At 44.0% G+C, this 26,389-nt stretch overlaps 1 protein-coding gene across 16 annotated transcripts in view; it reads left to right on the top strand.

Moving 5' to 3' along the window:
• Positions 1-26,389, top strand: part of CELF4 (CUGBP Elav-like family member 4) — a 701,592-nt gene that overhangs the window by 622,953 nt on the left and 52,250 nt on the right. For 6 of the 16 annotated variants that reach the window (XR_007200839.1, XR_007200838.1, XM_048290982.1 and 3 more), the window contains exons 7-10: positions 8,034-8,181; positions 12,844-12,993; positions 24,069-24,149; positions 25,161-25,226. Coding sequence is in view for 14 of the 16 variants with exons in the window: in XM_048290982.1 (XP_048146939.1) it covers positions 8,034-8,181; positions 12,844-12,993; positions 24,069-24,149; positions 25,161-25,226 (445 nt within the window). In the remaining 2 variants the exon portion in view is untranslated. The remainder of the gene's footprint in view (positions 1-8,033; positions 8,182-12,843; positions 12,994-24,068; positions 24,150-25,160; positions 25,227-26,389) is intronic. The other 10 variants (XM_048290994.1, XM_048290990.1, XM_048290993.1 and 7 more) reach the window with 4 other exon arrangements.

The following is a 26,389-nucleotide window of genomic DNA, read 5'->3' as shown; positions in this document are numbered from 1 at the left end:
CTCAACACCCTGTCGCTGCAGTTTCTTGCTGAATTTCCCCCAGAGAAGTATCTTGCACATCACTGTGGCTGGATTAGCTTCCAAAAATGTCTCGATGTACCAAGGTGGCCAGTGCAGCAGAAATCTCCAGTGTGGCTGTTTGATAGAGTGGTGGCCAGCCATGGATTTGCCAACCCAGCAAAACCACTGAGGAGAGGAGGCGAGTCCATCGAAATTTGACAGATAAGCTTTAGTGTTGCCATCAGGACAGATCTGGGCCCCAGCTCCTCTCCAAATTACCTCCCTTACAGCTCAGCAAATGGCCATGCCACAGCTCTCCCTGCTGCTGCACATTGCCACCCCCCTCAGCCTCAACTTAAACAACTTTAACCTTGATAGCAGCGACGGTTTCATATCAGCCAGGCAACCAGTCCTGGGGTTCAGCAGCCATCTGGCCTCAGACACAGAGGTAAAAAAATGAGGAAGCAAAGGGAGCTCTCCACTCTGTGTGGTTTTCTACCCCCTCCTCAAGTGCCACATTCAAGCAGACCAGACAAAGCTTGGCACCAACTCTGTGTGCTCTTTCAGTGACACAGAAAGTCACATCAGACCTACCTCACCTCTTTTGTATGCAGCTCAAGGCAAGTCAGATTTCATGGTTTCCTAAAGCTCCCAGAGCCCCTACTCTAATTTGCTTCAGGGTGGGTTTTTGATTGTTTTGGTTTTTTCTCTGCAGCAATATCTTCCCATAATCATTTAACTTACCCTTTTATGGAGCATTTATTTATTTTATTTCACACACGTACAGGGCACCAGCCCTTTTTGTTGTCAGGTTACTGTGGATCTACATCAGCTGGGTACTGACAGCTGTTTCTGCAGTCTGAGGCCAGGTTGAGGTATAGATCCAGACTCAGCCTGGAGAGAAGGAGAGTGATGTTACCTGGCACCACCTTTGATTTGCTGCCAGTCTAGGAAGAACCTGCAGGCACACTCTCCACCTCAGAGCAGCACAGCACACATTCTTAGGGTGGCCAAGCCCAAAATCACAAGCAGTGAAAATCAAAACAGTCTGTCAATGGTGGCAGTTTAGTCCTGGCCCAAATAAGTTACAGTTCCTGCAGGTCTTCTTTCTGTGAAGAAAGGGGCAAGGAGTGTTTAGTGCCTGTCTCATGTCAGCCATGTCTCACCATGCAGAAAGGAAATGTACGCAGATCAAAAAAGGTTTAGGGAGATGGGAAAATGCAGAAGAGCAAAGCAAGAACAAAGGAAGGAGCCTTGGAAAGTGACAGATACAGTATAAATTATTTAATTTTTAAATTATTTAAGATAAGATCAAAGTCATAAATCAAGTTTGCATAAAAAATGGGGTGGGAATGTTAGCCACAGTCTTCTGGCCAAACTCCAGCTATGGGACTGATTGCATCCTGCAGCAGGGGATAGGCATAGAGTGGGTGTGTAAAAACAGGCTGGGACAGAGACAACACAGACAATGCTAACATTTCTTCTCTGGCCTGGAACAAGTCCTTTCTCAGTAAATCCCAGCTCTCCTCACTCTGAAAAAGTACAAATGGCTCCTGCTCCTGAACTGCAGACAATAACTGCAACAAATCTGGGAATGTCCAGCACAGCAGAGCTCTCAGACATCATCTTAAGTGGTCTCCTTGGGAAGTTAGGGCAGCAGTGACTACCATGCTGACCACAAACCCCTGGGCACCCCCTTCTGCCTCCCTGTCCAGCTCCAGTGGAGATGAAAGGATATTTCTGCTAAAAGATCTGAGGTAATGCTGACAGGAAGAATCGCTTTTCCAATATTTCTTCAATTTGTACTGTGAAATTATTTTGGAGAGATACTTAAAAAAAAAAATCAGCGAGCTCTATCAAATCAGGAAAAAATACTGACTATAGGCTACCTTCCAGATATAATAGTTATTACATTTAAATTACCAAAATGGGACAGTATATTTGGTAAATACTGCCTGTTATGCAAATTATTTGTGCTGATCTGTTCCAGAAGAGGAAGCTATTTTGAGGCCATAATACTTTGTAACATGGCTAATACCTTATTTCTGACCACCAGCTCCCTGGTAATTCAGAAATAATGAACACTCAGATTTGGGCTCTACATAAAAAAAATTTTAGGTCTTTTGCGGGGGGGGGTTCACAGTTCTCAGGAAGTTAGGAGCCCAAGCTATTCTGTGTCAGATTTTGGAAAGGCACTAAGACACATTAATCCAGTTGCTGCATATTTGTTTAGGTTTTTTTAAAATCTAAATTATATTTCAATTTTATTTTCAAAGCAGAAATGTCTATATCCAAGAAAACATAAGAAGTATGAAGGACAATTCTGATCTACCAATTATCTTGTGTTTGTTTCAAGTCTTGGAAAGTATTTTTTAGTTTTAAATCCCAATGGCCAGTTAGGGATAGCAGACATGAATTTGTCAATTACATCATTTTACCAAATATGAGTCCTATTACTGCTTGATTGATTACTTTACTTACCTCTTTCTATCACAGGGATACCATGAGGATTCATTAGCTAAGTCTTTATATAGATCATTAGGAGTGGGAAGTGTGGGATGCTGTTATTACTTTTATTATTATAATTATTATTATTAATATTATTATTATTATTACTGAATGACGAATATGAAAAGTCAAACAAAACGTTGTGTGGTTCAGAGACAAAGATAGAATATAACACTGGAAAAAAAGGAGAAGGTCATCACATCATTTCAGAGTAAGGCTGAAGGGCAATGATCACGCTATTTCAGAAAGAGCTCATCAGAAATAATCCCCCTTTCTCCTCTTCCCCTTCTTCAGTTTCACACACATTTCTTTTGGGGAGTGGGGAAGGCAGGTTGTGCATGCTTGTCCTATTTCTAGCAGGATTTTTTTTGCTCTGAGAAAGTTCCTTCATCTCTCCATACAATTGTTCCTCCTGTAAGAAAAGGACAGTATTTCCTGCCCTTGAGTACCATTGCAACTTGAAGTGGGAAAAAGATGTGTGAGACAAATCCTTACATGTGTCTCTATCGATCAGCCAACACTGCCACCCCTTCCCATGCTTTGGATGGCTTTTCCAGTGCCTCTCCACCTGTTTCAAGCATCGGGATGGTGACTGCAGGCTCTTGTCTCTTGGGGTGCTGTCCAAGGGCAGGAACCAGTCTGGTAGCATCTCCTGGTCTCCTCAGAAGATAAATATTTGAGCGACAGAAAAGATAGCAGGAAAGAAGGAATGAATCTTTAAAATGGATGGGAAAAAGCTTTAAATACTGAGGCAAAGGTCATGCCAAGGAAGTAAGAGAAGCAAAAGGAAATACGTCCTTTCAGCTAAGGGAGGGAAAAGCTCCTCTCCGTCCCCTTGGATCAGTCTGAGATAATAAGGCTGCTGCCTTCCTGATTAGTGCTCTGTAGCCCCAGCCCAGGCAGGGAAAATCTGCATTTCAAATGGCATATTTTAAAGTACACAATACCCAGGGGCCCTGCTGCTATTGATTTGCCGCTGGTGGGGTCACTGCCTCACTTTCTACAGCTTTATTAACTGGGACCATACACTGGGTCTCTTTGAAAGTGAAAGGAGAGTGGATGGGACATTTGTCTTCAGGAGGAGCTGGGGAAGGAGTGGGGTGACTTTCATTGGGAATGCCTTGGAAGTTTTAGAAGGAAGACTGGTGACCCTTACAGGACTTGTTCTGTAAATTTCCCTAGAGCTGCCCTGCAGGGAAGGAGGTAGGTCTGATGCTGTCAGCTTCTTTCAAGGTGACTGAGATCCCGTCCTCCCACCCTCGTGGTGCTGTTGCACTCAGCCAAGCTCTGACCATCAGCCACTGGGCTGGGTATAAGTCCCCTCTTCTTCCCCCTTAAACTTTGCCCCTGAGCGACTTCAACCAGAGTGGGAAGGGCATGAATGGGATCTGTGACCTCAGAATTGTGGCAGGAGGGTTGTCAAGGGTTGAAATTTCCAGACATTACTGGGACATGGTTGAGGTCACCTCTCCAGCCAAGGAAGCAAAGCCATTAGTTGGGGGTCAGGTGTGGAATGCTCTATTCCTTCCAGCTCCGGGCAATCCCACTTTTACCTAATGGACTAGCTCTGAAGGCTGCAGAGAGGTCTGTGTCCTCTGGGTCATGGTGTGAAGGGCTCATTTCAATATGCCAGAGGGGTTCCCAAGGTCTCTAGGACATCTTGGACAGTACATCCACAGAGCACTGAGATAAAAGAAATTGGATGACTGTTCTCTGCCTGTTGCAGCAGAAGCACCTGATCTAGTTTCCCAAATCACAGGTTAGGACCTTATTTTTACTGCATTGACTTTTTAACCTCTTTGCTCCTCAAGGTCCTAATTCAGTCTCTATGGGAGTATGGCCAGTTTTAAATGACTGTTCCACAGAAATATGCAGACTCTGCACCTTCAGCACAGATCAGTAGATCAGGATAATCTAGTTCTTCTCACAAGGAGACCGAAAACACCTTCTTCTTTCTGAAGACCTGTAACGGAAGGGCATGAATGACATTACACTGCAAAAAGGAACATGCATGTAGCTAAGGCATATTCTGCAATCATGCACCTTCCAGTGCAAATTTATAATCCCTCCAAAGGCACAGGAAGTGACACACTGAGGTTGCCTGATTTCCAAACCAGGAGGAACACCTGCCACTGCTAACTCTGAACAGCTCAGAGACATCCATAAACAGGAGAAGTTGCATAAGCTGTAATTAATGTCACAACTGGCTGTCCAGCTCTGCTGAGTGCAAAGCGGAGGTTGTCTTTGGAGCAGTACAATCATTTGCACTACCATTGATAATGCAGCAACTTTTTGGATAGAGCCCTGTTTCTGAGAAGCAGAAACACAGGAGAAACACAAAAAATAAGATAAACACCTCTCTTTTAAATGGATGTGAACTAAGATCCAAAAATATCTGCTGAGAGCCAGGTAAGCAGTGGGAAATACTTCCTCTGATTATTGGTAGGTACAGCTGAACCAATCACCTGAAACTACACATAGAGACAATAAGGAGAAACAAAGCTGCAATTTGTCTGCCCAGAAGCATTTGGGTACAGAAACATGAATCTTGACCTAGATTTCTCTGCCTGTTATCACTTCAGCCATAGTAAGTGACCAGCTCTCATGAAATTCCATCTGTATTTATTTCACTGAACCTGACAATGGGAAATGCCAAAAATATAGTCCCCAGCCTGCCCTGGAAGGTGTCTGTCTCCAGTACCAGGTTGATATCTGCCAGCAGGACTGACCATGGCACCCACATGAACAGCCATACATCACTCTCTGTTTTGAGGTGGGTTTATGCATGCAGGTCTGGTCATCTTTGGAGAAGCACTGGGAAAAGTCATCAAGGGCCAGACTGGAACTGTCCCCAGCCCTTGAAACTGCACCAAACATCTCAGAGAGGTGTTTCTTTGGTCTCCAGAAATTCTGTAGTCACATATCTTGGCCGTCATTTCTGCAACAAGCCAGTTACATCCTCACCTGTCCCTATGTTGCCTAGAATCAAAAGAAAAAATCTTTTCCAAACAACGTTAAAGTGGCAAGCAATTCTTAAGTGAGAGCTTTCAGGTGCACAAATATGGCTGTGCACATATGTGATACAGGATTTCTACAATTTTTATGAGGTTAATTAATTAGTGTATCTAGCAGGTACATCCAATAAGAGACCAGTTGCCCCAGCTACCCACCCTTGGGTAAGCTCCTTGGGGTTGCTCCAGGGGCTTCTTTGCCCTGCATCTTGTTATGTCTCTTAAGTTCTCGTGCAAAACAGTGTCCTTGTTAGAAATTATTTTCTTGAAAGTAAGACTAAAAAGGATTTCAAGAATGTGACATAGTTACTGTTCAAAAGTCTGAGAAAGGGTAAGAAGGTGCTAGAGACTATAAAACTATGTATTAAAAATCTACAAAGCTACAAATATATGAAAAATCTATTATAAAAAAAAAAAATTCTTTAGGCATCATCCAGGTAAAAACACCCAGAACAGAAAATGAAATGTGAGTCAGCACAGCTAGTGTTGGAGTCAATACAGTGTTAAAGATGGATGGATTCTCCTTCCTCCTTCACTTCCTTGGCATACTTCCTAATATCGCCTGCTCAGTACCTCCTCTGGAGAATAAACTTAAATGATGCCTAGGTTCAAATGTACTCCTTAAAGGAGAATCAACATAGTGTATAATAGAAAAGATTGTCTAATCACTCCATCAGTAATTGCAAAGAGCAAAATATCACTAATTAAATTGTAAAAGTACCTTATGCATGGTATAATAAAAAAAGGGTAATTAACAATCAAAGGGAAAGCCACCATTTTGCGACCAATCTGCATTAGGCTTCAAAAACCAATAACACTCAAATCCAGTACAACACATTTCACCTGTAGATCTGATGATGTGTGGAGTCAGGTATCCTGTTTTACATTTTATATCTGGAGAAATCAAGGCAAGTTTACATAACTTGTGCATGGTTATTCAGCAAGTCATTGTCAGAGCACCCTTTACTTTGGACTGTTTATGGATGGTGACAGGGAAAGTTTCAGCATTTGAATGGGTACAGTGATTTCAAGGGTTTGTTTCATTGTGTATGTGTATGAACAGCTAATTTAGCTGATATTTCAATATTAAAGCGAACAGAAGGGAACAGTCTGTTCCTTGCCATGACTTCTGAGGTCTGTTTAATTCTGAGAAGCATGTGCTTAAAGAACAGCATCAGAGGGTGATTTCCTGGTGGGAGAGAGAGTGAAATCACAGAGAGAAGCAAAACAGAGTTACTCCAATACTGGAGACAGCACAGACATGACTCACTTCAAAAATCACCACAGAAAACATTTCTCTTCTCCACTATTATCATCAAGTCACAGCTTACCAGAGGCTGGGAAATGTACAGAGTGAGGTTTCACTTTCTGCACATCTTCTTTCCCCCACACTTTCTCTAAGCATCCATCACTGGTCACTGATGAGTGGCAAACATACCCACCCTGTCTGGCTCTTTGTACAGCTCCAGGGAAGGACACAAGAGGCAGCTTCAACCAAACTGTCTTATCCTTCACACCAGGACCATTTTAAAATCTCTCTGCAGCCATACTGTACATGAACTGCACCCGCTGTGTGCTGGGTTCTGAGTGTAACATAATGATGACAAAGTCTAGTTTTAATGAAAGAAGCATTTCCAGGATTCATAACCATTTACCAGCCTTCTGCTCCAAAATTTTTTTAGCCCCAAATGCCTGAAAATGTAGCCTAGGTTCCTTATTTCTGACTTTTGTAGGTGCCCTGAAAGAAGCAGCATTTTGACCACTTTCTAGAAAAAAATTAATTGAGAAAGTCAACCCAGCTCAATACTACAGGGAAGGGGTTTTCCCATTAGACGATATTAATCTTACTAAAGCAGGGGAGCTCCCTTCTCTTGTACAGCACTTACAGGGGTCTCTGTTTGGCAGTGTTGGAAATAGGTGGTATAATCTAGTTAGAAGTTTTGGTCATGGTTTTGCTCAGTACCCAGCAGAAGCCTCCTAGCAGCACAAGAAAAAGTAATTTTTGTCACTGACAGATGGAAAAAAGTCAGGCTGTCCCTAGAGAACTAGTCAAACTTCCTGCTCTGGAGAAGGAATCCCCTTTTCCTACACACACTGGTCTCTCATCAGTAACGCCCAGGCTTTGCCAGAATTTTGATATAAGCAGTGTAAGCCATGAAACCACTCTGCTCAGGTATATAGTGTTTTGTCTGTATAAAGCCTTTTCTCTGCCTTTCTGACCAGAGAAGTACCAAGGAGCTGGTGAGCTGAGTCCAGGCCACAGGAGACCTCCACACTGGGGAACACGTGATGGGGTGGGGACCATAAACACCCCAAGTTGCAAAGATGCCCTTTGCCTCCAGTGCCTGTAGTGAGAAGAACGGCCAAGCCTGGGGGGTACCACAGGCGTGGTGTGCTGACACCCCAAAACATTGGGATGCATCCCACCCTCACCGGGTGCCCTCCTGGTGCCGGTGCCACAGGCTGCCCTGCCAGTGACCGCGTGATATTTTTTCCCTGCTCTCTTTGTTCCAGCTGATGCAGCAGCAAGCGGCGATCATGGCGTCGGTGGCGCAGGGTGGATACCTGAACCCCATGGCAGCCTTTGCTGCGGCCCAGATGCAGCAGATGGCGGCTCTGAACATGAACGGCCTGGCAGCCGCCCCCATGACACCAACCTCAGGTAAGGGGACAGCGGGCTGGAGAGGGCAAGGGGCAGGGAAATTTGGCCACATCCCACAGGACGCCTGGCAGGACTAGTTAGCTCTCCATAGCCAGGTGAGGATCAGTCTGCCCTCCCAAATGGCATCAGGGGAGGTTTGGATTGGATATTAGAAAAAGTTTCTTTCCTGAAAGGGGTGTAATATTGTAACACAGTGCCCAGGGCAGTGAATGAGTGTCCATCCCTGGAATTATTTAAAAGGCACGTAGATGTGGGACTTAGGAACATGGCTTAGTGGTGGACTTGGCAGCGGTGGGTTAATGTTTGGACTCGATGATTTTAGAGGTCTTTTAGAACCTTAACTATACTGTGATTCTGTGACACTTCTTTCTCAATCTAATCCCATACACAACTTCTCTTTAGCTCTGAGAACCCTCCAAACGTCACAGAACATCCCACGGTGACCTACACTGGTTTATTGGTGCATATATGTGTCCAAGGCGTCAGTGCTGGTGCTGTCACAACCAGGCTGGCCCAAAGATAAACAAAACATGGTTTCTGGTGAGATGCAGTGTCATTAACAAGATAAATTTTGCCTTTGGGACACATAAGCCTTTCCCCCTCTTGTGAAATAGGACAGAAGGTACTCAAGGAAGACATCTGGTGCTACCTGGAATGAGGGTGGTTGGTGAGGGGGTTTCTGGCTGCTGGAACAGAGACAGATAGCTAGTGAAGGGCTGTCAGGATCTGGTTAGGCTGTAAGAAGCCCACTCTAGGAGCTGCAGTATATGGTTCAGCAGGCAGAGAAATAAGCTGAGACAGAAACAGGACTGTCTTTTCTTGGGCCTTGAAGCACAAGATTACCATTTGGTCAGGAACAGGTCAAGGAATCACCAGCTCTGGTAGTCCTGAACTGACATATGGCCTAACAGCAGGGAAGTAGGGAAGCAGGAAAACTGGGGCCAAACCTTTAAAGAAGTGAGGATTTGGAAAGCTTTGCAATATACTAGAGTCTGGTAGGGATGAAGAGGACTCAAAGGTACATCTTGAAAGGACCATTTGTAATAGAATATCACGAGGGACTGGGGGGAGAAGGGAGAGTAAGAAAGTCAGATCTCACTCCACAAGACTTTATGGAGACCCAAGGAAAAGCACTTGACTCAAAAACCTTATACTGCACATTTCAAAATATATGTTTACACAATGATAAATGTATAAACAAAAAGTCGATGGAGCTACTGCAAACCCAAATAAAAAAGTGGCTTAATTATATGTGCACCCTTTAAACCCGCTGCTGGCAAGATTATCATATTTGCATTAGCTAGATTTGTTTTGTGTTGGTGGGAGCAGAGAGAACATCAAACAAAGACTGCCTGGAATTCAAATATTGTCAGGGCCTGGAAAGCTGAATCCAGGCAGTGTTTTGCCATGGACCCACCACAAAAGAGCACAAGCTCTTACACATAAGTATATTCTTGAAAATGATCGGTTCTGTGTCATGGGCATGAAAACACCTGTACAACAGCCAGATTCTGTGCCTACCATGATATCCAGCTATGAAAAGTATCCCAGCTCTTTTTTGGTGTAAACTTTTCCTCTTCCAGAGTCATAAAATCATTAAACAATTTAGGTTGTAAAAGACCTTTAAGATCATCAAGTCTAACCATTAAAAGCACTGCCAAGCCCACCACTAAACCATATCCTTCAACACCACGTCCATGTGCCTTTAAAATACCTTCAGGGGTGACAACTCCACCACTTCCCTGGGCAGCCTATTCCAGTGTTTGACAGGATGAGGGGACTGTTAAACTCTCACTGTCAGAATACAGGAGAGGAAACTCATGTTTTTTACACTCTTTCCAGATCACCCGTGACTGGTCATTACTGAAAATAAGATGCTGGTTTAGATGATCCCTTGATGTCTTCATGGCAGCCAATTTTGAACTCTCCTAATGACATATTTTCAATCACAGAGCCTATTCACTTTGGTGTTATTGCAGATTTACCTTGAATGAGTAGCTTCCTTCATGAAAAATCTCTGTGGTGGGTTGTGGAAATGTCCATTGACAATTATTCCTAAGGAGAAATGTTTAGACTTTGAAATTACTCCTTGTATTACTACAACACTCACAAAGCATGTGATAAGATGCATAGAAAATGTTTCACATAATGTCTGAGCAAGCAAGCCTACCACACTAGCAGCGATTTCTGAGTAGCCAGGAGATATCTGAAGCCTAACATTAATTCTCCTGCTGGCTTTTGTTAGCATTCAGAAAGCCAAATGGAAAATGATCATTCTGCTTCATAGCAGGATTTCTAGTCATTGAAGTATATCTTTGTTCTGCCTTGGAAGGAAAATGAAATATTTCAAAGTTCTCAGGAAAAAAAAAAAATCCAGGCACTAGAAAAAGTGTTTGGAACGTTGAAAAAAAAAAAAAAAAAAAAAAAAAGAAGCATTTTGATCTTTCCAAAGCAAAAGAAAAATTGTGCCAGAAAAAAAGATTCTGGTAACCCAGAAGTCCTAGAGGCTTTGGAGCTATTGGCTCAGCACAGTGCCTCCATGCTTCAGGCGTCTTCAGGCCCCCTAATCCAGCTGGTTTCCTGCGCATCTCACCTCTAAGAGAGTGGATTCTTGGGAATATGACCATAAATTCATTCATTCCCCATGGGAACTAGGAGCTCAGAGTTTTGGATCCAGGCAAATCTAACAGATGAGAGAGAGTATCCATCTCACCTGGCTTTAACCATACAAAACTTAGACATCTAATTTGAAATGCAGTCAATGGAGTGCAATAAGCACTCCTTGTGGGTAATTCAGACCAAGAAAACTTTAATGCTGTTTGTTGTCATTTTAACAGTCTTCCATCAAGAGTCAGGTTTATCTCACACAACAGTCTGTAACTGTGAGGCAATTAATTTGACATTTCTGAGAGCTTGGTTCAGGTTTTACATTCCTCCTTTCTTCTTTTACATTTACTGCTACAATCTGGGTGAAAAGTGGGTCTGGCAGTGGGTCTGCTGTCCTGTTACCTGCAGAGAGCGGCTGGAAATGAAATTTTATTTGGGCTTCCTTCCTTCTTCATCGTCTCCCTCCCTCCCTCCCTCCTTCTCTCTCCATGTTGTAAATCTGCACCTGGTGTAGCTACAGCAAGAGACCTCAAACAAGGGATGAAATCCACAACTGGCATGCACCACCACCATTTGTTTTCCACAGTGGCATTATGCCAGTTTTACTCCAGCTACAGACCTGACCTCTCCAGGGAGGTTCTTTATAAGAAGAAAATTAAAGAATTCCAGTAAATATGCCTAAACTTCCTTAGACACGCACAAAATAGCAAGCACAAATCCCTTGCTGTAATTTTAGAAAAAAAAAATATTTACATTTTCTATGCAAATAAAGGAGAGATCCAGAAAAGCAACTGAAATTTTAAGTAGCCTTTGTGATTTGCAAGCTGATGGCATATGCTAAGAGCATTGCCTTTGGACTTCAGTTGCCACTGCTGGCTCCCTGTACCTCCACAGAGGACATTTTTAAAGGCCAACACGATTTAAATAAGAAAAGGGGAAGCAGCAGCTTGTCTGTCCAGGGTATAAGAAATGAGCTCAAACAGTGCCTTTTTTTTTGGGCTACTCAAATCTGAACATATTAAAACATCTCATGTATCCATAGTGGCTTTCTTAAAGCACCAACACAGATTTAAGCAGTTGTTAAAAATGTTACTGGACTAATCCATCACGGAATGCTGCTGTGGTGAAGAAAGTATCTTCAATTGGTTTAAAACAGAGGTTACTGCAAAACTGGTGCTTTCAATCAGTAGTATACCCTGACACAGAAAGATAATGTTGAAGATAAGACAGTTTAACTTCCCATGCATACCTAGCAAGAGAAAAATATGATTTCAGGCTCATTGAAAACTCATTTTTGGTTCCTGAAATCATCCTGAACATGTTGCAAGAAGAACAGACAGTCCAGTCATTTTACACATACATAGGAGGAGACAGTGAGGTAGCAGAGGGATTTAATTCTCTCCCCAGAAATTTAAGAATTCTCTGCCAATGGGTGACAAGATCCCACTCAGAACATAAAGACTAATTTGTTCTTCTGAACTAGCAGGATTACAGTCCCCCACAGGATGCATCTGGGAAGAAGGAAAGAAGTATGATGCCATGAAAGTAACAAATCTAGTCCAAATTTTGCCCCCATTCATTGGGAGATATCTGTTAAAACTGTATGAAGTCAAGTTTGGGCCAAACAGTGACATTAAAAAAATGTATCACTGGCTACCTTTAAGCTACAAATAAACTTGACAAGTCTTTTAAGGATCCCTAGTGCTGAGAAAGTTCAGAATGAGTTTGCACATGAAAGGTGTCTTCATGAGAGAGTGCAGACAGAGCAGTCCTGGAAATCAGTACACCCACAGAGATCCAAAGGGAATCTTGTAGGAACTGCTGTAGAAAGCTGGGGCTGACAGTTTTTGGAGGTTTTTCAAGCTTTTCTTGAGTGCTTTCTGAACACAGGAGCAGTGGCAAGCAGTCCCTTTATTTGCTTAACAGCTTGGGAGTTTTCTCATGTCTTGTTTTTTTTGCGGGTGGTGGTCACAGCTGTTGTGTTGGCAGTTTTCTCCATGAAGTTGTTGTTTGCAGTACTCACCAGCTCTGCTCTTGTGTCCTCCCCATTTGCAGGTGGAAGCACGCCTCCTGGCATAACTGCACCAGCTGTGCCTAGCATCCCATCTCCAATTGGGGTGAATGGTTTCACTGGCCTCCCGCCGCAGGCTAATGGGCAGCCAGCTGCTGAAGCCGTCTTTGCTAATGGCATTCACCCTTATCCAGGTAAGCCAGACCAATCCTGTGCCCACAGCCTGCTCCCTCAGTCCTAGGGATACTGTCCACACCCACAGGCTTTGCCCAACAGGAGCCTGTGGCATACGTTCAGCAAGATTATACCCCACACCACCAGGGCTCATTATAGCATTGGTGTATTGTGTCTTACGCAGCTACAGTGTTAAACGGTTCAATCTGGATGATAAACATCAAGGGCATGTTGGAGGTGGAAAAACTGTGTACTGAATATTTGAGTGCTCATCTGCTGGATAGCATGTCTGGTGAATACAGTCAGGACAACCAGCATGTTTTGCTTCAGCTGAAAATGGACATGACTCCTGAGCAGTTCATGCTGGCAGATCCCCTCACAGTACTCCCAAGGGTCTTGCTTCTGGTTAGCCTTGAAGGAGCTGTGCTAAGCCTGTTTGCACGCAGCATTGGTATCTCCTGCTGGAATTCTCCTGCAGCCAGATGGCTCTGGGAGGATGATCCAAAGGGTCTACATGTCTGCTGACCCAAACGGCTTCCTGTGTGAAGGGAGCAGGTGTTGATCTCCAAAATGCTCACAGCACACAAATCCTGCTGCCTTAGCAGGCCTGGAGAGTGAAGCTCCATCAATACAGCCTGTGAATGGGCTCAGGGTCACCCTTTGGTGGGTGCAGGAGAACTGCTGCTGGGATTCACACTGTGTCCAGCTTGAAGATGCCAGCACTAAAGAAGTGATTTTGCAAGCTCTGGCAGTCAGAGGTGAATGAGGAAGATTCAAGGATACATACCTGCCCCTGTACCTGTATTTACAAATATACATACAGTCTAAAACTGTAATTACCAAGAACTCAGGAGTTTACCATTCCTTAATGTGCACCTACATTTTTTCAGTGTCCTTGAGATTTGAGATAGCTCTCTCCTCCAATACACTTCCTCTAGAAAGACATTTTTTACCATTGTTGTATACATACTAATGGTAATATCATAGCAACAAAAAATTAAGTAATGTTACTAATTGATCCTAATCACCAGCTGGCAAAGGAATATTTTACCCTGGGGAATTGATAGATTGATCTAGTCTGTTAGGAAATCAAATACTGAGTTAGATGCTCCAGCCAAAAAGCCCAAAAAAACTCTGAGAAAAAATAATTCTTTCAATCTTAGCCAGTCCTGTAAACTCAGAAGATTCATCATCATAGGAGACTTTCTGAGCTACATGGAAAAATATCACATAACATAGAAATACCAGAATCTTTCCTAGGTATTGACAAATAATTATCCTCCTCCCAACAAACACTTTGCAAACAGGTCGTTTGAGTTCAGCTCTAAGCAGAATGAAAATCAAGTGACTTACTGCACTCAAACTTAGGCATGTGTATAAGTGTTTGAGCAGCTGAAGGGCTGGGGAGCTTTTGGAGTCTTATGAAAGCATCAGAAGATTGCAGGGAGCCCTTAGTATGCTCAGTGAGCTCAACCACAGCACTGAGAAAGCATTCTGTCTTTAAGGTTACATAAACATGGCCATCTGTTCTTCTGTCCATTTATTTCAGTATCTACCTGTTTTCCAGTCAATCAACTCTCTGCTTATTCATCCATTTATATGCATGTCTGTTCCTCTTTTCTGGTTTATTTAGTTAATTTTGATGATCCATTACTGTGGGTACCAGAGAAAAGATGTTCTTTCTAGGTGAATCTTAATGGCTTGAGCTTTTGTTACTATCCCCAACTATCCCCATAATCAAAGAAGCCTTTCAGTTAGGTATTTCATCCATGGTTTTGTAAAAGTCAATGGCCTTAATCTGATTCCCTCTGAGTTTCGGAGAGACTTGCTCAGGCAGCAATTCACAGTAAGTCCCTGCACAAACACCAACAGGCTGACACACTGAAAGCTGACAGTCATCCTTGCCCCTCTTCGCTGTGGGCAGAGACTCCCTTCTGCCAGTAAAGCTGACATCCAAACAGTCTGAGCTGTGTAAAGTTTGGCTTTATCTTGGGGTAACTTCAGCAATATATTTGTCTTTCTCATTGCTCAGCTTCCCCAAAACATAGTGACACCTTAAGTTATGGCAGAGGTGTAAAGGGAACAGTGGCAGGTCAAACACTCACCTCTCATTATGCTTCTATCTGTCCCTGAAACGCTGAAAGCAAGTCCACGTAGCTTACATCATGCATTTGCTCCATCTAATCATGTTCCTTCTCATGAGCATTTATGCACTCTCCAAACCTCTCCTGCTTGCCACAGGCTTTACTCAGTCCTGGAGCTTAGCAGCATAAAAAATAAAAGGATTAGACATTTATATGGGTAATGAGAACATCCACAGCCATATTAGACTGGATAAAAATGTAGATAGGACACAAAACTTCATGCTTTATGATATAAGCCAGCCACTAATTGCTTGGGGTTAGAAAGAAATTTTCATCACTGAGCAGCTTGTTCCATCATTATGGGATTTTTCTCACTCTCCTCTATTGCATCTCTTACTGCCCTGTGGTTCTGCATGGCTCTGTCTCTAAATGCAAGGGTAGAAATAAAATATTACAGCTGAGCAGGCAATTGCACTAACACTATAGAGAAGGGAAGATCATGACAGTCCCCATCCAAAGGCAGCATCTTCCAAACAACTTTCTTTTATGGCGTATCTCTCATTCTGAAAGTGGCTAAGACTGCGGCAGTATTATGTACATAATCATAGTCTTGCTATGATTATGACTCGCCACATATTGTTTAAATCCTGAATATTGCTCTCAGATACTCTTTCATACTCCACAAAAAATCTTCAAATGTGGGTTCACACCATTACGGCCTGTAGCAGAATGTTCTTTGTTGCCTGAAAACAGCAAAACAGGACAATGAACATCTCTAGAGGCATGGCATCCATATCATTCAGACCCTAATAAATTCCATTAATTGTGCAGTTTGTCTACATGTTCACTCTTCTGACCAGCCATAGTATTTTTGATGCTGCATCCAAAGGACTCCAGAATACCACAGTCTTTATAAAAACAGGTCCATATTGAATAATTGTATTTAGTCTGTAATTTCACTCTTTTTTTCTTCTGTCTTCCCCTGTGCTCTTTTTTTAAGATTCCCTTAGATTGGTAAAGGGATGTACATGGTATCATTTCAGTCCGATTACCAAACTATCCATGGATTTGTGGCAAAGGCCAGAGTACTTTGAACATCCCTACTCACCAGGGCTTTGATCACAGCCCCTGTCCCTGCAGGAATTAGCTTTCTCTGTTAATCTGGTCAGGCTATGGATCCATGCAGTGGCACTAGAAAACCATTCCTTGCAGGCATAACCTTTGCAAGCCAGGGTCTCACCTTCTCCAAGATCAGACAGTACATAATGCCTCAGTGCACTTTTTGCCACAGAGTGAATAACAAGGCAATAAGTATTTCCCCTTCCACTAGTCTAAGCCCCTTTGGAGATTTGACCTTTTTGTGTATTAATTCCTGCCCTTTAATCTTTCAGTTTGCAGAGCTATTGAACGTGGCAAAGTGTCACAATATATAGTGGGGACAAAGAGCTGTTGTGCCATGATCTTGTGAGTCACTTTGCAGCAGCACAAGAGCGTTTGCCATTTCCACATTTGTCATAGTAGCAGGGATTACACTCTTCTGCCAAAGCTTCTTAGCCACCCAGAGCCCAGAGCCTCTCTTGTAACCCTGTGTGATGTACAGTAACAGTAGAGACCATCTGCACTGGCTTCTGCTGTGTCTCAGATCATCAGAATTCTGCTCTCTGGTAACAGGTCCTGCCCTGCTGAATTGCATTGTGAGGGACTAGACAAAATTCTCACTCCAAAGATAAAGCCTCTTTGGTAAGAGAAGGGGATGGAGACATGAGAAAATCATGAGACTAAAGGGCAGCAAACAAGAGAGAGAAGGGCTTGCCTGTCAGCCTATCAGTGAAATGAGAGAACTGGAAGAAGGAACAAAGCAGAGCTCCCAGAAAAGTGAGGACTGCTCCATAATCTTCCATCCAGTGATGTGCCCAGAAAGAAGTGGAAATACATCACATAGCATCTTACATCCCCCTTATTCCTCCTGGGCCAAAGGATGTCCAGAGCCAGGGATGGGCCAGTAGTATGGCAGCTTTGTGGAGCCTTAGATGGGGAATGCTTTCACAGGTGCCGAGTTCTTCAGCTTCCTGACAAGGGGAAGCACAGGGTCAGGCACTGATCTCTCCTCTGGTGACCAGTAACAGGACCTGATGGAAAGGCCTGAAGTTTTGTCAGGGGAGGGTTTGATATCAGGAGAAAGTTTTTCACCCAGAGGGTGGTTGGGCAGTGGAACAGGCTCCCTAGGACAATGCACCAAGCATGACAGGTTCAGGAAGCACTTGGAAAATGCTCTCAGGCACATGGTGTGACTCTTGGGGTTCCCCTGAGCAGGATTTTGATGATCCATATGGATCCCTTCCTACTCAGGATATTCTGGGATTCCAATTCAGTGCATTTGGTCTGGATTTAGATTGCTGAGGAAACAAAAGCTAATTCCCCTCAGTTCCTTGTAATCCATTAAAAGTGTGTCACCTCATTTACTATTTTCAGGCACACAGTGGTTCTGTTTCTGACTGCTCACCCCTTCCAGGACTGGCTCTATCTCTCCACTCTGCAGACCCAGCACAAGTTTCTCCACCACCACTCCCTTTAGCACACAGTGGGTACATCTGGGCTAGCAAGACAGCAACCTCCACCTCATATCCTCTTCAGGGTCCAGCCCTCTCTGGTGAGGACTAGCTGTCAGTACAAATGGGCAGCCAAGCCTTCATGCCCACATTTTTCCAAGTCACCACTGAGACAGGCAGTAAAGGTGTACTTCACAGGGGAATTCCTGTTTTGTAGCAACTCATGTCTTTGTAACTGAACTATGACCATCAGTTCATTTTCCTTGGCTCAACAAGGAGGTACCAATTTCACCCACTGCCAGCAGAGACAGCATTCAGACTCCATCTGTAATTATTATCATTACCCAAGTTAATTTTGCAGTGGAGGAGTTGCTAGCATGCAGTCAGGACAGCCTTGTCCATCAGCTTGTCAATTAGCAGCACTGCTGATGGACAGGCTGCTGCTCCAGACCAATGAGTCCAGTGTCATTCCTGATCATGGCAGGCACCATCCAGTGACACTGGGCAGGAGCAGGGCTTCTTCACTAGTGCAGGGAGAGGAAAAGACTGGCTTCCCCCACCCCAGTGTCTATCCTGATATTTCAGGCCTGAAGGGTGTCAGACAAGAAGAGTTTAGAGAGAAGGTAAATCAGGAGAACAGAAAAATAGTGACTTGCCTGCACATGTAGAAGGTCCAGGATGAAAACCAAACTCCACAGCATTTGGTCCAGACATACACTATAGCCTAGAAATGTGCCTGGCTCAGCTGCCCTGAGGCTAAGTTCCTCACTGCAGGAAATCTCTGGCTCTGTACTGTTTGCCCACCCTAAATCTCCAAGTGAGAGCTTTCCTGTTCATATTTTGTATCAGCAGTCCCAAAAATGCAGCAGTGAGCACCTGAGACACATCATTATGTCAGAAGCATTCATTTGACCCATTTGTAACAATCTGCCATGTGCCATAAACTATGCTTTACTGGTAAAATAAACAAGTGGAGGAATGAACTCATTAAAAACTTGATAACAAGTTGCCATCTTCAGTTGCAGTCTAAGCCACTTTAATGATGCCATGTACTTCCAGAGACCATGCTGCAGCTGTAATGAATGAGGTTGTTTAAGACGGTTGTGTGAGCCTTTCCAGAGCAAAAGGGTTTTCTCCTCTGATCTGGAGGAAGGTGTAAACACAAATCAGGCTCTGTGCTGATGTTTTCAGTAGCATCCATGTGAGTTAAGACTTTGAGCTTTATTTTTAAAGATGACTTAAACTAAGCTCCCCCAAAATATGGATTTAGAGTGCCTTAAAAACTTTCAAAACCTGACCCTGACATATGTGATTATGGCCTACAACAAAGAGAGGGAAGTCTGGTCCTGACTTTGCTGTTGAATGGTTGTCACCTTGACTAGCCATGTCCACCTGTCTGCATTTCTGAGTTGTCTGTGTCTTTCTTGCTGTGTTATCTGGAAGCTCTTCATTGCCAGACATGTCTCCTATCATGGTTTTGCTCAGCATCCATCTCAGAAGCAACCTGATTAGGCATGGGGCTTGGAGGTGGGACTTTAAAGAAAATAATAAAGATAATCCTGGTTTCCATGACTGAACTAGATGAATGTTATAGTAGGTCCATATGCTGTCCCAAACAAACACCTACAGTAGCTGGGGATGCTACCAAGAGGGCTTTTTCCTACTAACAGGATGAAGCAGAGGACATAAAAGCCCTGGATTTCCTTGTTCTTTTGATGCGTAGGGGAAGAGACAGAGGGACAGCATGTCTTTAACTGAGTGGTGTCCACCCCTAAATGGCAAAATGAGACTATAAAACACAGGATCAGCCTCTGTTTTCTGCCAGATCAGCACATTCTTTCTGTTATTGCAGTTATTGTTGTGTCTGAATACCTAATTAATTACAACAGTAAGCGCTGGCTTCTTTAATCACAGCATCAGCTGTCCTAATCAATCTTAATAATATGGAATCTGTACTATGGCACCCATGAATTTTAATCTACATAAATTTCTTAAGACCTCTCGCAAGCTTGTTGTACGAAATGATATAATTATGGATATAGATTAGGGCTGTAGAGAGTGATTTAAATTGGATTTAAGGAGAAGGTGAATAGAGCCCTCCCACTCAGTTATTTATTTATTTTAATCTTGGCCTTCACATAGATTTTTTTTTTCCTATCATTATGTTATTACCCCCCCACACTGACTGAACAGCACTGCCTCTCTTTGATTGCCCTCCTCCCTCACCCACCTTCCCAAGGGTGATAGTGGCCAAGCTGCAGCTCCTGGGAGAGGTGTGGAATACCTCCAGGACAGTGAGAGGAATGGATAGATGGGGCAGAGCTCATAATATGCTGTTTCAAACCTATACAGGAAGCATCTCTGCAAAATAGAGTGAAATAGATGGAATTGAGCATGTTAGTCACAAAATGCACAGATAATCAGAAGCAAGGAGTGGAGAGAATATCACATGGGAGTAAGACTACTTCCACCAAAGAGAAATCACAAGGCACCTTAGGGGCTGAAAAATGTGCCAGGCTCTGCTTTTGTCTTTCAGGAGCACTGGACTCCTCTGGTTTCAGAGAACAGACCACTTTGGCTTTCTCCTACCTGAGCTGGGACAGGGAGGCTGTCCCATAGTCCACTGAGAGCATTGGAAGGCCCCTTTTGATGGCTCAGGCAGTAACTGTCATCCTTTTTCCTCACCAGCCCACTCACTTCAGTGCAGATCCTCCTGATTTACACCCCTGAATACCACAGCAGACTCCAGCTCTCTGTCCCCTACAACCATTTTCACTTGGGACACCCATATAACTGCTTGTCTTGGACAGACACTGGAGCCGGGCTACTGACACCTCAGGAAGGATTTTTTATAGAATATCACTTAAACCAATTTTATTTATTTTTAACAACAGGCTTCATTCTGCCACCTCCATCCATTCATTCTCTGACAGAAGCTAAATGTCAGACCCAACACTAACTGAAAGCCCCTTTAAAAAGTTGGATTTCAATCTAGAGATATATCAGGAGTAAGAAAGTTTCCTGGTGTTAATTTTAAAGCACTGGTTTTTCATGCTGACTTGGGAAATCATCCTCGCTTTTTGGCATCAGGCAGAGGATTTGGAAAGTGACATTAACGGATCTACTTTCTTTGAAGGACTTGGGAGTCATTTCTTGACTTCTGCCTAATGAATAAGTGCTGCCTTCGTTAAATTTATATTTATGGCCATATAGTAGGTCATTGGCTTGTTTTATGTCTCCAGGTTTATGGAAGGTTATCTGCCATGGTCACCTTGTGGCATCTTGGCCAGGATTGTCTTGCAAAGAGACAACTGTATTTGAGCAAGATTTTTCCCGTGGAGATATGGAAATGATCAAATTAATATAGAGGAGATGTCTGGGGATAAGGCTCTTGCCCTGAGCTGCCAAATGAAGTTACTATTAGCATCTGTTTTCACAGTACACCTTTAGTTTGCCCTGGCCAGGCCAGATCCTCAGCTCCTGGAAAGCAGCAAGGCCACAGGGACTTCAGTGGGGCTGACATGATTGATGGTTGTCCTCTCAGGACCCTCTCTGTTTTTTTTTTTTTTCCTTCACCAGCTGATTCTCAGCATTTACATTACACCACCTTTAATCTCAGAAACGTCTGTATGTTGGACATGACACCTCCATGGGTCTGGTCACAAGGAAAGCTGTTTCAGATGTTCTCCCTAGGCACAATTGCACAGAGTCAGCACATCCAAGGTCTTTGGATGATGTTACAACTTAGATACATGCTGATTCTGGTCCAAAAGCTGCTTTAAGGTGCTCTGTGATATCCACGTCTCTCATCAATAGCGCTTACCAGCCCTTATACACCCATTTACCTTGTGTGCCACTGTGGGCTTGCACCCTGGCACAAACAGCACCCAGAGGAGCTGAGGTGTTTTCCCAGCCCTGAATGTTTGTGTTCAACTAATATTTTCAGTATCAAAGAAGACTGGCAAGCTGGATGGGGAAAAAGGGTGACTGAGGCAGGGTAACTCTCTCACTAATGATCTATGTGAAGGCCACCCTATGAAGTTATGTGTATCTTATGGAGGCATAAAGCAACCTTACCTGATGTTCTCCTGGTGCTGAGACAGAGAAATTACTCCTATCTCCCAATCACTTTGAATTTTAGCACGTGGTGGGCTACAGCCAAACCTAACCCCTGTGGTAGGTTGACTCTGAATTGTGAGCTCCTTGTGTATCTGAGCCCATAATGAACTCCTCATAGGTCATTAACATGTAAGAGGACTGTCACTTTACAGAACACAGCATGGCCACAACTTCCTCAAATGTCTAATCTGTGTCTTGAGATTTCTGGATCAATACCAGCTGTTGGTTTCATCCATGCTACGTCTGGGAGCACAGGCAGTTATGCCCTTCACTAGGTCTGATTCATTTACAGGGTGAGCAGCAGCATGAAGATGTGCTCATGGCTGCCCAAGATGCCTTGGCTTCCTGCCAGGGTGTCCCTGTGTCTATGAAGTCTGTGTCCCTGCATCTTCATAGGCCGTGTTGGCCAGCACGGACACATCTACTGTGCTGAAGTCACATCTTCATTTGCTGAGTAAACACAGTCTTCAAGCTAAGGAAGGCGAGTTCTTCAGTGAGCAGAGGTCATCACTTTTAAGAGGTGCCAAGTTAAATTCCTGCTGCTTGTGACTCACCACAACTTTTGCTTTTCCCAAATGGCCAAGGCAGGGTGTGAGACTACAAGTAAAACAGAGCCCCAAGTAAGGAGTTGCTGCCTCCCCAGAGGTGCTTTGAACTCTGCTTTTCAAGAGCATCCAGGGATGGCTGGGTCAATGTTAGGGCCCTGTGTGTTAGAACAGCTACTTTGTGTATTCTTTTCTCATGAGGAAGTGATTTCCAGATTGGAGCAAAGCTGACTGAAACCAGGGCAGAGCCTTCCCACTGGCTTACATGCGCTATGAGCCAAGAGGAAACCCCATGCATGACCTGGGTCACAAGGCAGCCTCGTGAGAAATACTCAGATATTACCCTTGGTAGAAAGTCATTAATAGTTGGGAAAATAATGAACTCTGAAAGCTTTAGTGTGGAAGGCAGAAAGGCTGCATTTCACAGCCTGTTATCCCAAACACTTCAAATAAAGTATTTGCCCAGTTCTAATATTTAAAGGTGGGCCATGATTATCAGCGTAATTTTCTTAAGCAGAATGTCTTAGTTCTGATGGTCAAAATATGGTTCCAAAGGCAGGTGAGATATCCAGAGGTGGGATAAGCAGAGCAGCTCTGCAGTGAGACAGGTGGTCGTATCCAGGAGATAGACTCAGCTGTAGCGGGGAGGTTGGGCAGTTCCCACATGTGCCCAGATAAGGCAAGGAATAAAGGAAAGGACCACAGTCAGACAGGTCCTGCCTAGTGACTTCTCCTGTATCAGTGAAGTGTCAGCCACTGCTAATTATCAGAAGGTCAGGGGGAGAACAAGCATGCCCGAATCAGCCTCATCTGGGGAGGAATGAAATACTGTAACTGCATTTCCTGAGCAGCAGACAACTGCTTCCACTATGCAATGAAGGAAGGACAATTGCCTTTGGGTCAGAGATGGCAGATCCTCTGCTTCACTGCAGTCTGCAAAACCATAGTTACAAAGATTTGCTTCACTCACCACAGGTTCCCTCACCTTTCTCAGGAGATATCTTCTACCTGACAGGACTTGAAGGGTCTAAGTTATTATGATCCATTCTCCTAAAGGGGTGAGGGAACTGATGTATTACTCAACTTTCCATAGATAGTCAATTTTCTTGTGGAACGATACGACCAATATTCTGTTCTTCGAGGAAAACAGTTTTGAGCAGAGGTTAAAAAGAATAGACTTTAGTTGGTTTCTTCTTCAAGAAGAATGGAGTAAGTAAAAACATTTTTTATACTTTCTGAACATTACCTCCATTATTTTCCTGGAAAAGCTACTCTTTAAAAAATGTAGTGTAGAATCTCTACTCTGCCTTCCACTGACCTCCCACAGGTTTTAATGTATTCTCCTCACACCCTTTTGTAAGAAATGAAAATCCTTACAGTAAGACAGCGCTTTCCCATTTCACACATACACATATTGAGGGACTTGCCAAAAGTCAGCTAGGAAACCATTCCAGCCTAAGACTGCAATCCCACTTATTTCTTCCTGTGACTACCCCAGCCTCAAAGTCCACATGATCCAGTAATACCCATAACGAACAGGAGCTTCCAAGCCTTAGCCAGCTAATTGGGTTTGCCACCTCAAATTTGGTCGTTTCACCATTCCTCCTTGTATTTTGGGAGAAAAGTGCAAGACCTTGCAAGGTTCCGTCATGACCAATGGTGATCTTTAAAGTTAAGTTTCAAGCTGGTATTTCTATTTGTAAGAAAACACTTTATCCATGTTCCTTGGGTATGTAATACTCACGTATGACAACCTCCCCCACACTTTGCCATACAGTCAGTGTCTTTCCTTGGATAGGTGTATGGCACCAGATTTCCTTCCAAGAGGCCCCCACCTTTGCATCCTCCAAGCCTTGCCTCCAGCCACACCTCTGTGCGGGTAAGAAGGAAAAAAGGTGGGATGGATGTGGGAAAGTGGCAGTTCCCTAAGGGATCATCCTACAAGGAATAGGTTGGAGGGACTGCATAAATGTAGAACTGTGCAGTACCAATAAATACAAATTAAACTCATAGCAAGAAGTGAAATATTAGGGCCAAGGTGACATTTGGACTGGAGGTTTAGCCAAGCTTTGCTTTAAATTTTTTATTGATGCAGATAAAGAAAGAGCTTATCCAACACGTTTCTCTCTTTTTTTTCTCCCTATCAACCAAAGGAGAAAAAAAAAAAATTCTTAACTAGCTTTGGTTGTATTTGAGCAAGACTTCAAAGTTTCACAAAAATAAACAGTTTTAGTGGGGAGGAATGCACACTTGTAAAGAGAGAAAATACACTTTGAAGCCAGCAAGAGACTGCATACCTTATGCAGAGATTCACAGCATCCTCCCTGGAGCAGAGAAGTGGTGTCCCCCTCCCCTCTATGCAGCTTCTTCTCTCTCACTGGGGGCTGCCTGGCAGCAACACAGCCCCTTGAAGGGATGTGGGGATGACAGGAGCCATTGCTTTGTTCTCTTCTCCTTCCTCCTGCTATGCCCCTGTTGTTTTCTGCTCTGATTGAAAGTTTCATGTGACTGTAGCTGTCACTGAGATCTGAGTTTGCACAGCACCTAGCACAGTGTTAGTCCTGGATTAAGATGAGGGTTCTTTGGGGTTGATTAGTGCCAAAAATCTGCATGATCAGTGCAGATCCATAATTAAAGCTTGGGAAATGAGGAGAGAGGTTTATTTGTCCTCTGCTCCAAGGTCTCACAGGGTGATGGCTGGGGGACAGACCCCTCTTAGCCATCCTGGGGGGTTCTCCACATTCCTGTCCATAGGGTGAGTGAGCTGCTCCTCTTCAACCCTCAGTCCCTGGGTCTGCCTGTTTCATAACACATATTGATGATAAAATATAAGGGGAGAGTGCCTTATGTTTTAACCCCTTAATTCCTTGTCTCTCTTGTGTCTCCACAGCACAGAGCCCCACTGCAGCAGACCCCTTGCAGCAAGCCTACGCTGGAGTGCAGCAGTACGCAGGTCGTTAGTATTAACACTTTCTCCCAATAAACCTTTCTCTTCTCTAAAGCCATTACCCTCTGAACACACCTCAGGGGGCTGAGGGAAGGGAGGTTTTTACTGATACAGGAACAAGCTGGAGGCCACAGACTCCCAGATTCAATTTGCAACAACATCGAGATACCCAGGGTCTTCTCTCACTGAGGAGACAACTTCCTCCATTTCCCAGGGAAAGGCTCCCACTGACCTGCACCTCAGTGAAGCTTCATCAGCATGACCATGTCTGGTCTGCCTTAGCACAGTGCACAAGTGCAAAATCAGGCCACTGCTTTGGAGGCCGCTTTCTAAAACAGGTCTCCTGAGTGCTGCAGCAAAGAGGGAAGATGGGCAGCCACACCCCACAGACCCACTGCTGCTGTGCCTGGAAGGGTATGGAATGCCTGCACCACACCCTTTTTCTTAGGGTGTGTCTGCTGGCCTTGCCCCAGTTAGTCAGTCTGAGCCTTGCTTAAGAGCTATCCAGACATTCCCCTGCTTCTCAGCAGATTTCACCACAGCTCCCCATGGGCCAGCCTCCAGTTGTGTGTCCTGTATGCCGAGCAGCTTCTTTGCAGTTGATGGACTGACACCAGCCAAAGTGACCTGGTGCAGACCACGACCCTGCCGTGTTCAGCCTCCCCTCACGAGGTGTCCATGGCCAACGTTGCGAGGAAGCTGCCACCCCAAAGTCATTATTTCCTGTGGTAACTGGAGCAATCATGGGTTCCCGCTGAGGAATGGCTATTATCTCGTGTCAGCACTGTATCTGGAAACTTAATTTAATTCTCCATGTAGGGCTTCATTTGCCGGTGTTTTAGTTATTGTCATTTATTGCTTGTGAGGTTTGATAGATGGGAAGCAACTCAACCCTTTGAGCTGTTAATTAACCCCTCAGCACACACATGGCCCCTATCCTCTTCGCTCTGGTCTTGCAGGCGACCCATACTCTGTATTTTTAGCAGCAAGGCACATCATCTACCATCTGTGGTAGTGAATGGCTCCCCTTGTTTGCTTGGTGGGGGAGCTGAGATGGAGAAAATTGTTTAATTGCAGCTCACTGTTTCTCCTGTGTTTGTGTGAGAGAAAGGAAGTCTCTATGGGCGTGAAAGAAAATGTATATCCGAGAGTGTACGTGCAACTGTGTCTAT

The sequence above is a fragment of the Corvus hawaiiensis genome, chromosome Z (assembly GCF_020740725.1).
Source record: "Corvus hawaiiensis isolate bCorHaw1 chromosome Z, bCorHaw1.pri.cur, whole genome shotgun sequence".
Lineage (NCBI taxonomy): Eukaryota > Metazoa > Chordata > Aves > Passeriformes > Corvidae > Corvus > Corvus hawaiiensis.
The sequence above is the reverse complement of the archived record's forward strand: the minus strand, read 5'-3'. Positions and strand labels throughout refer to the sequence as shown.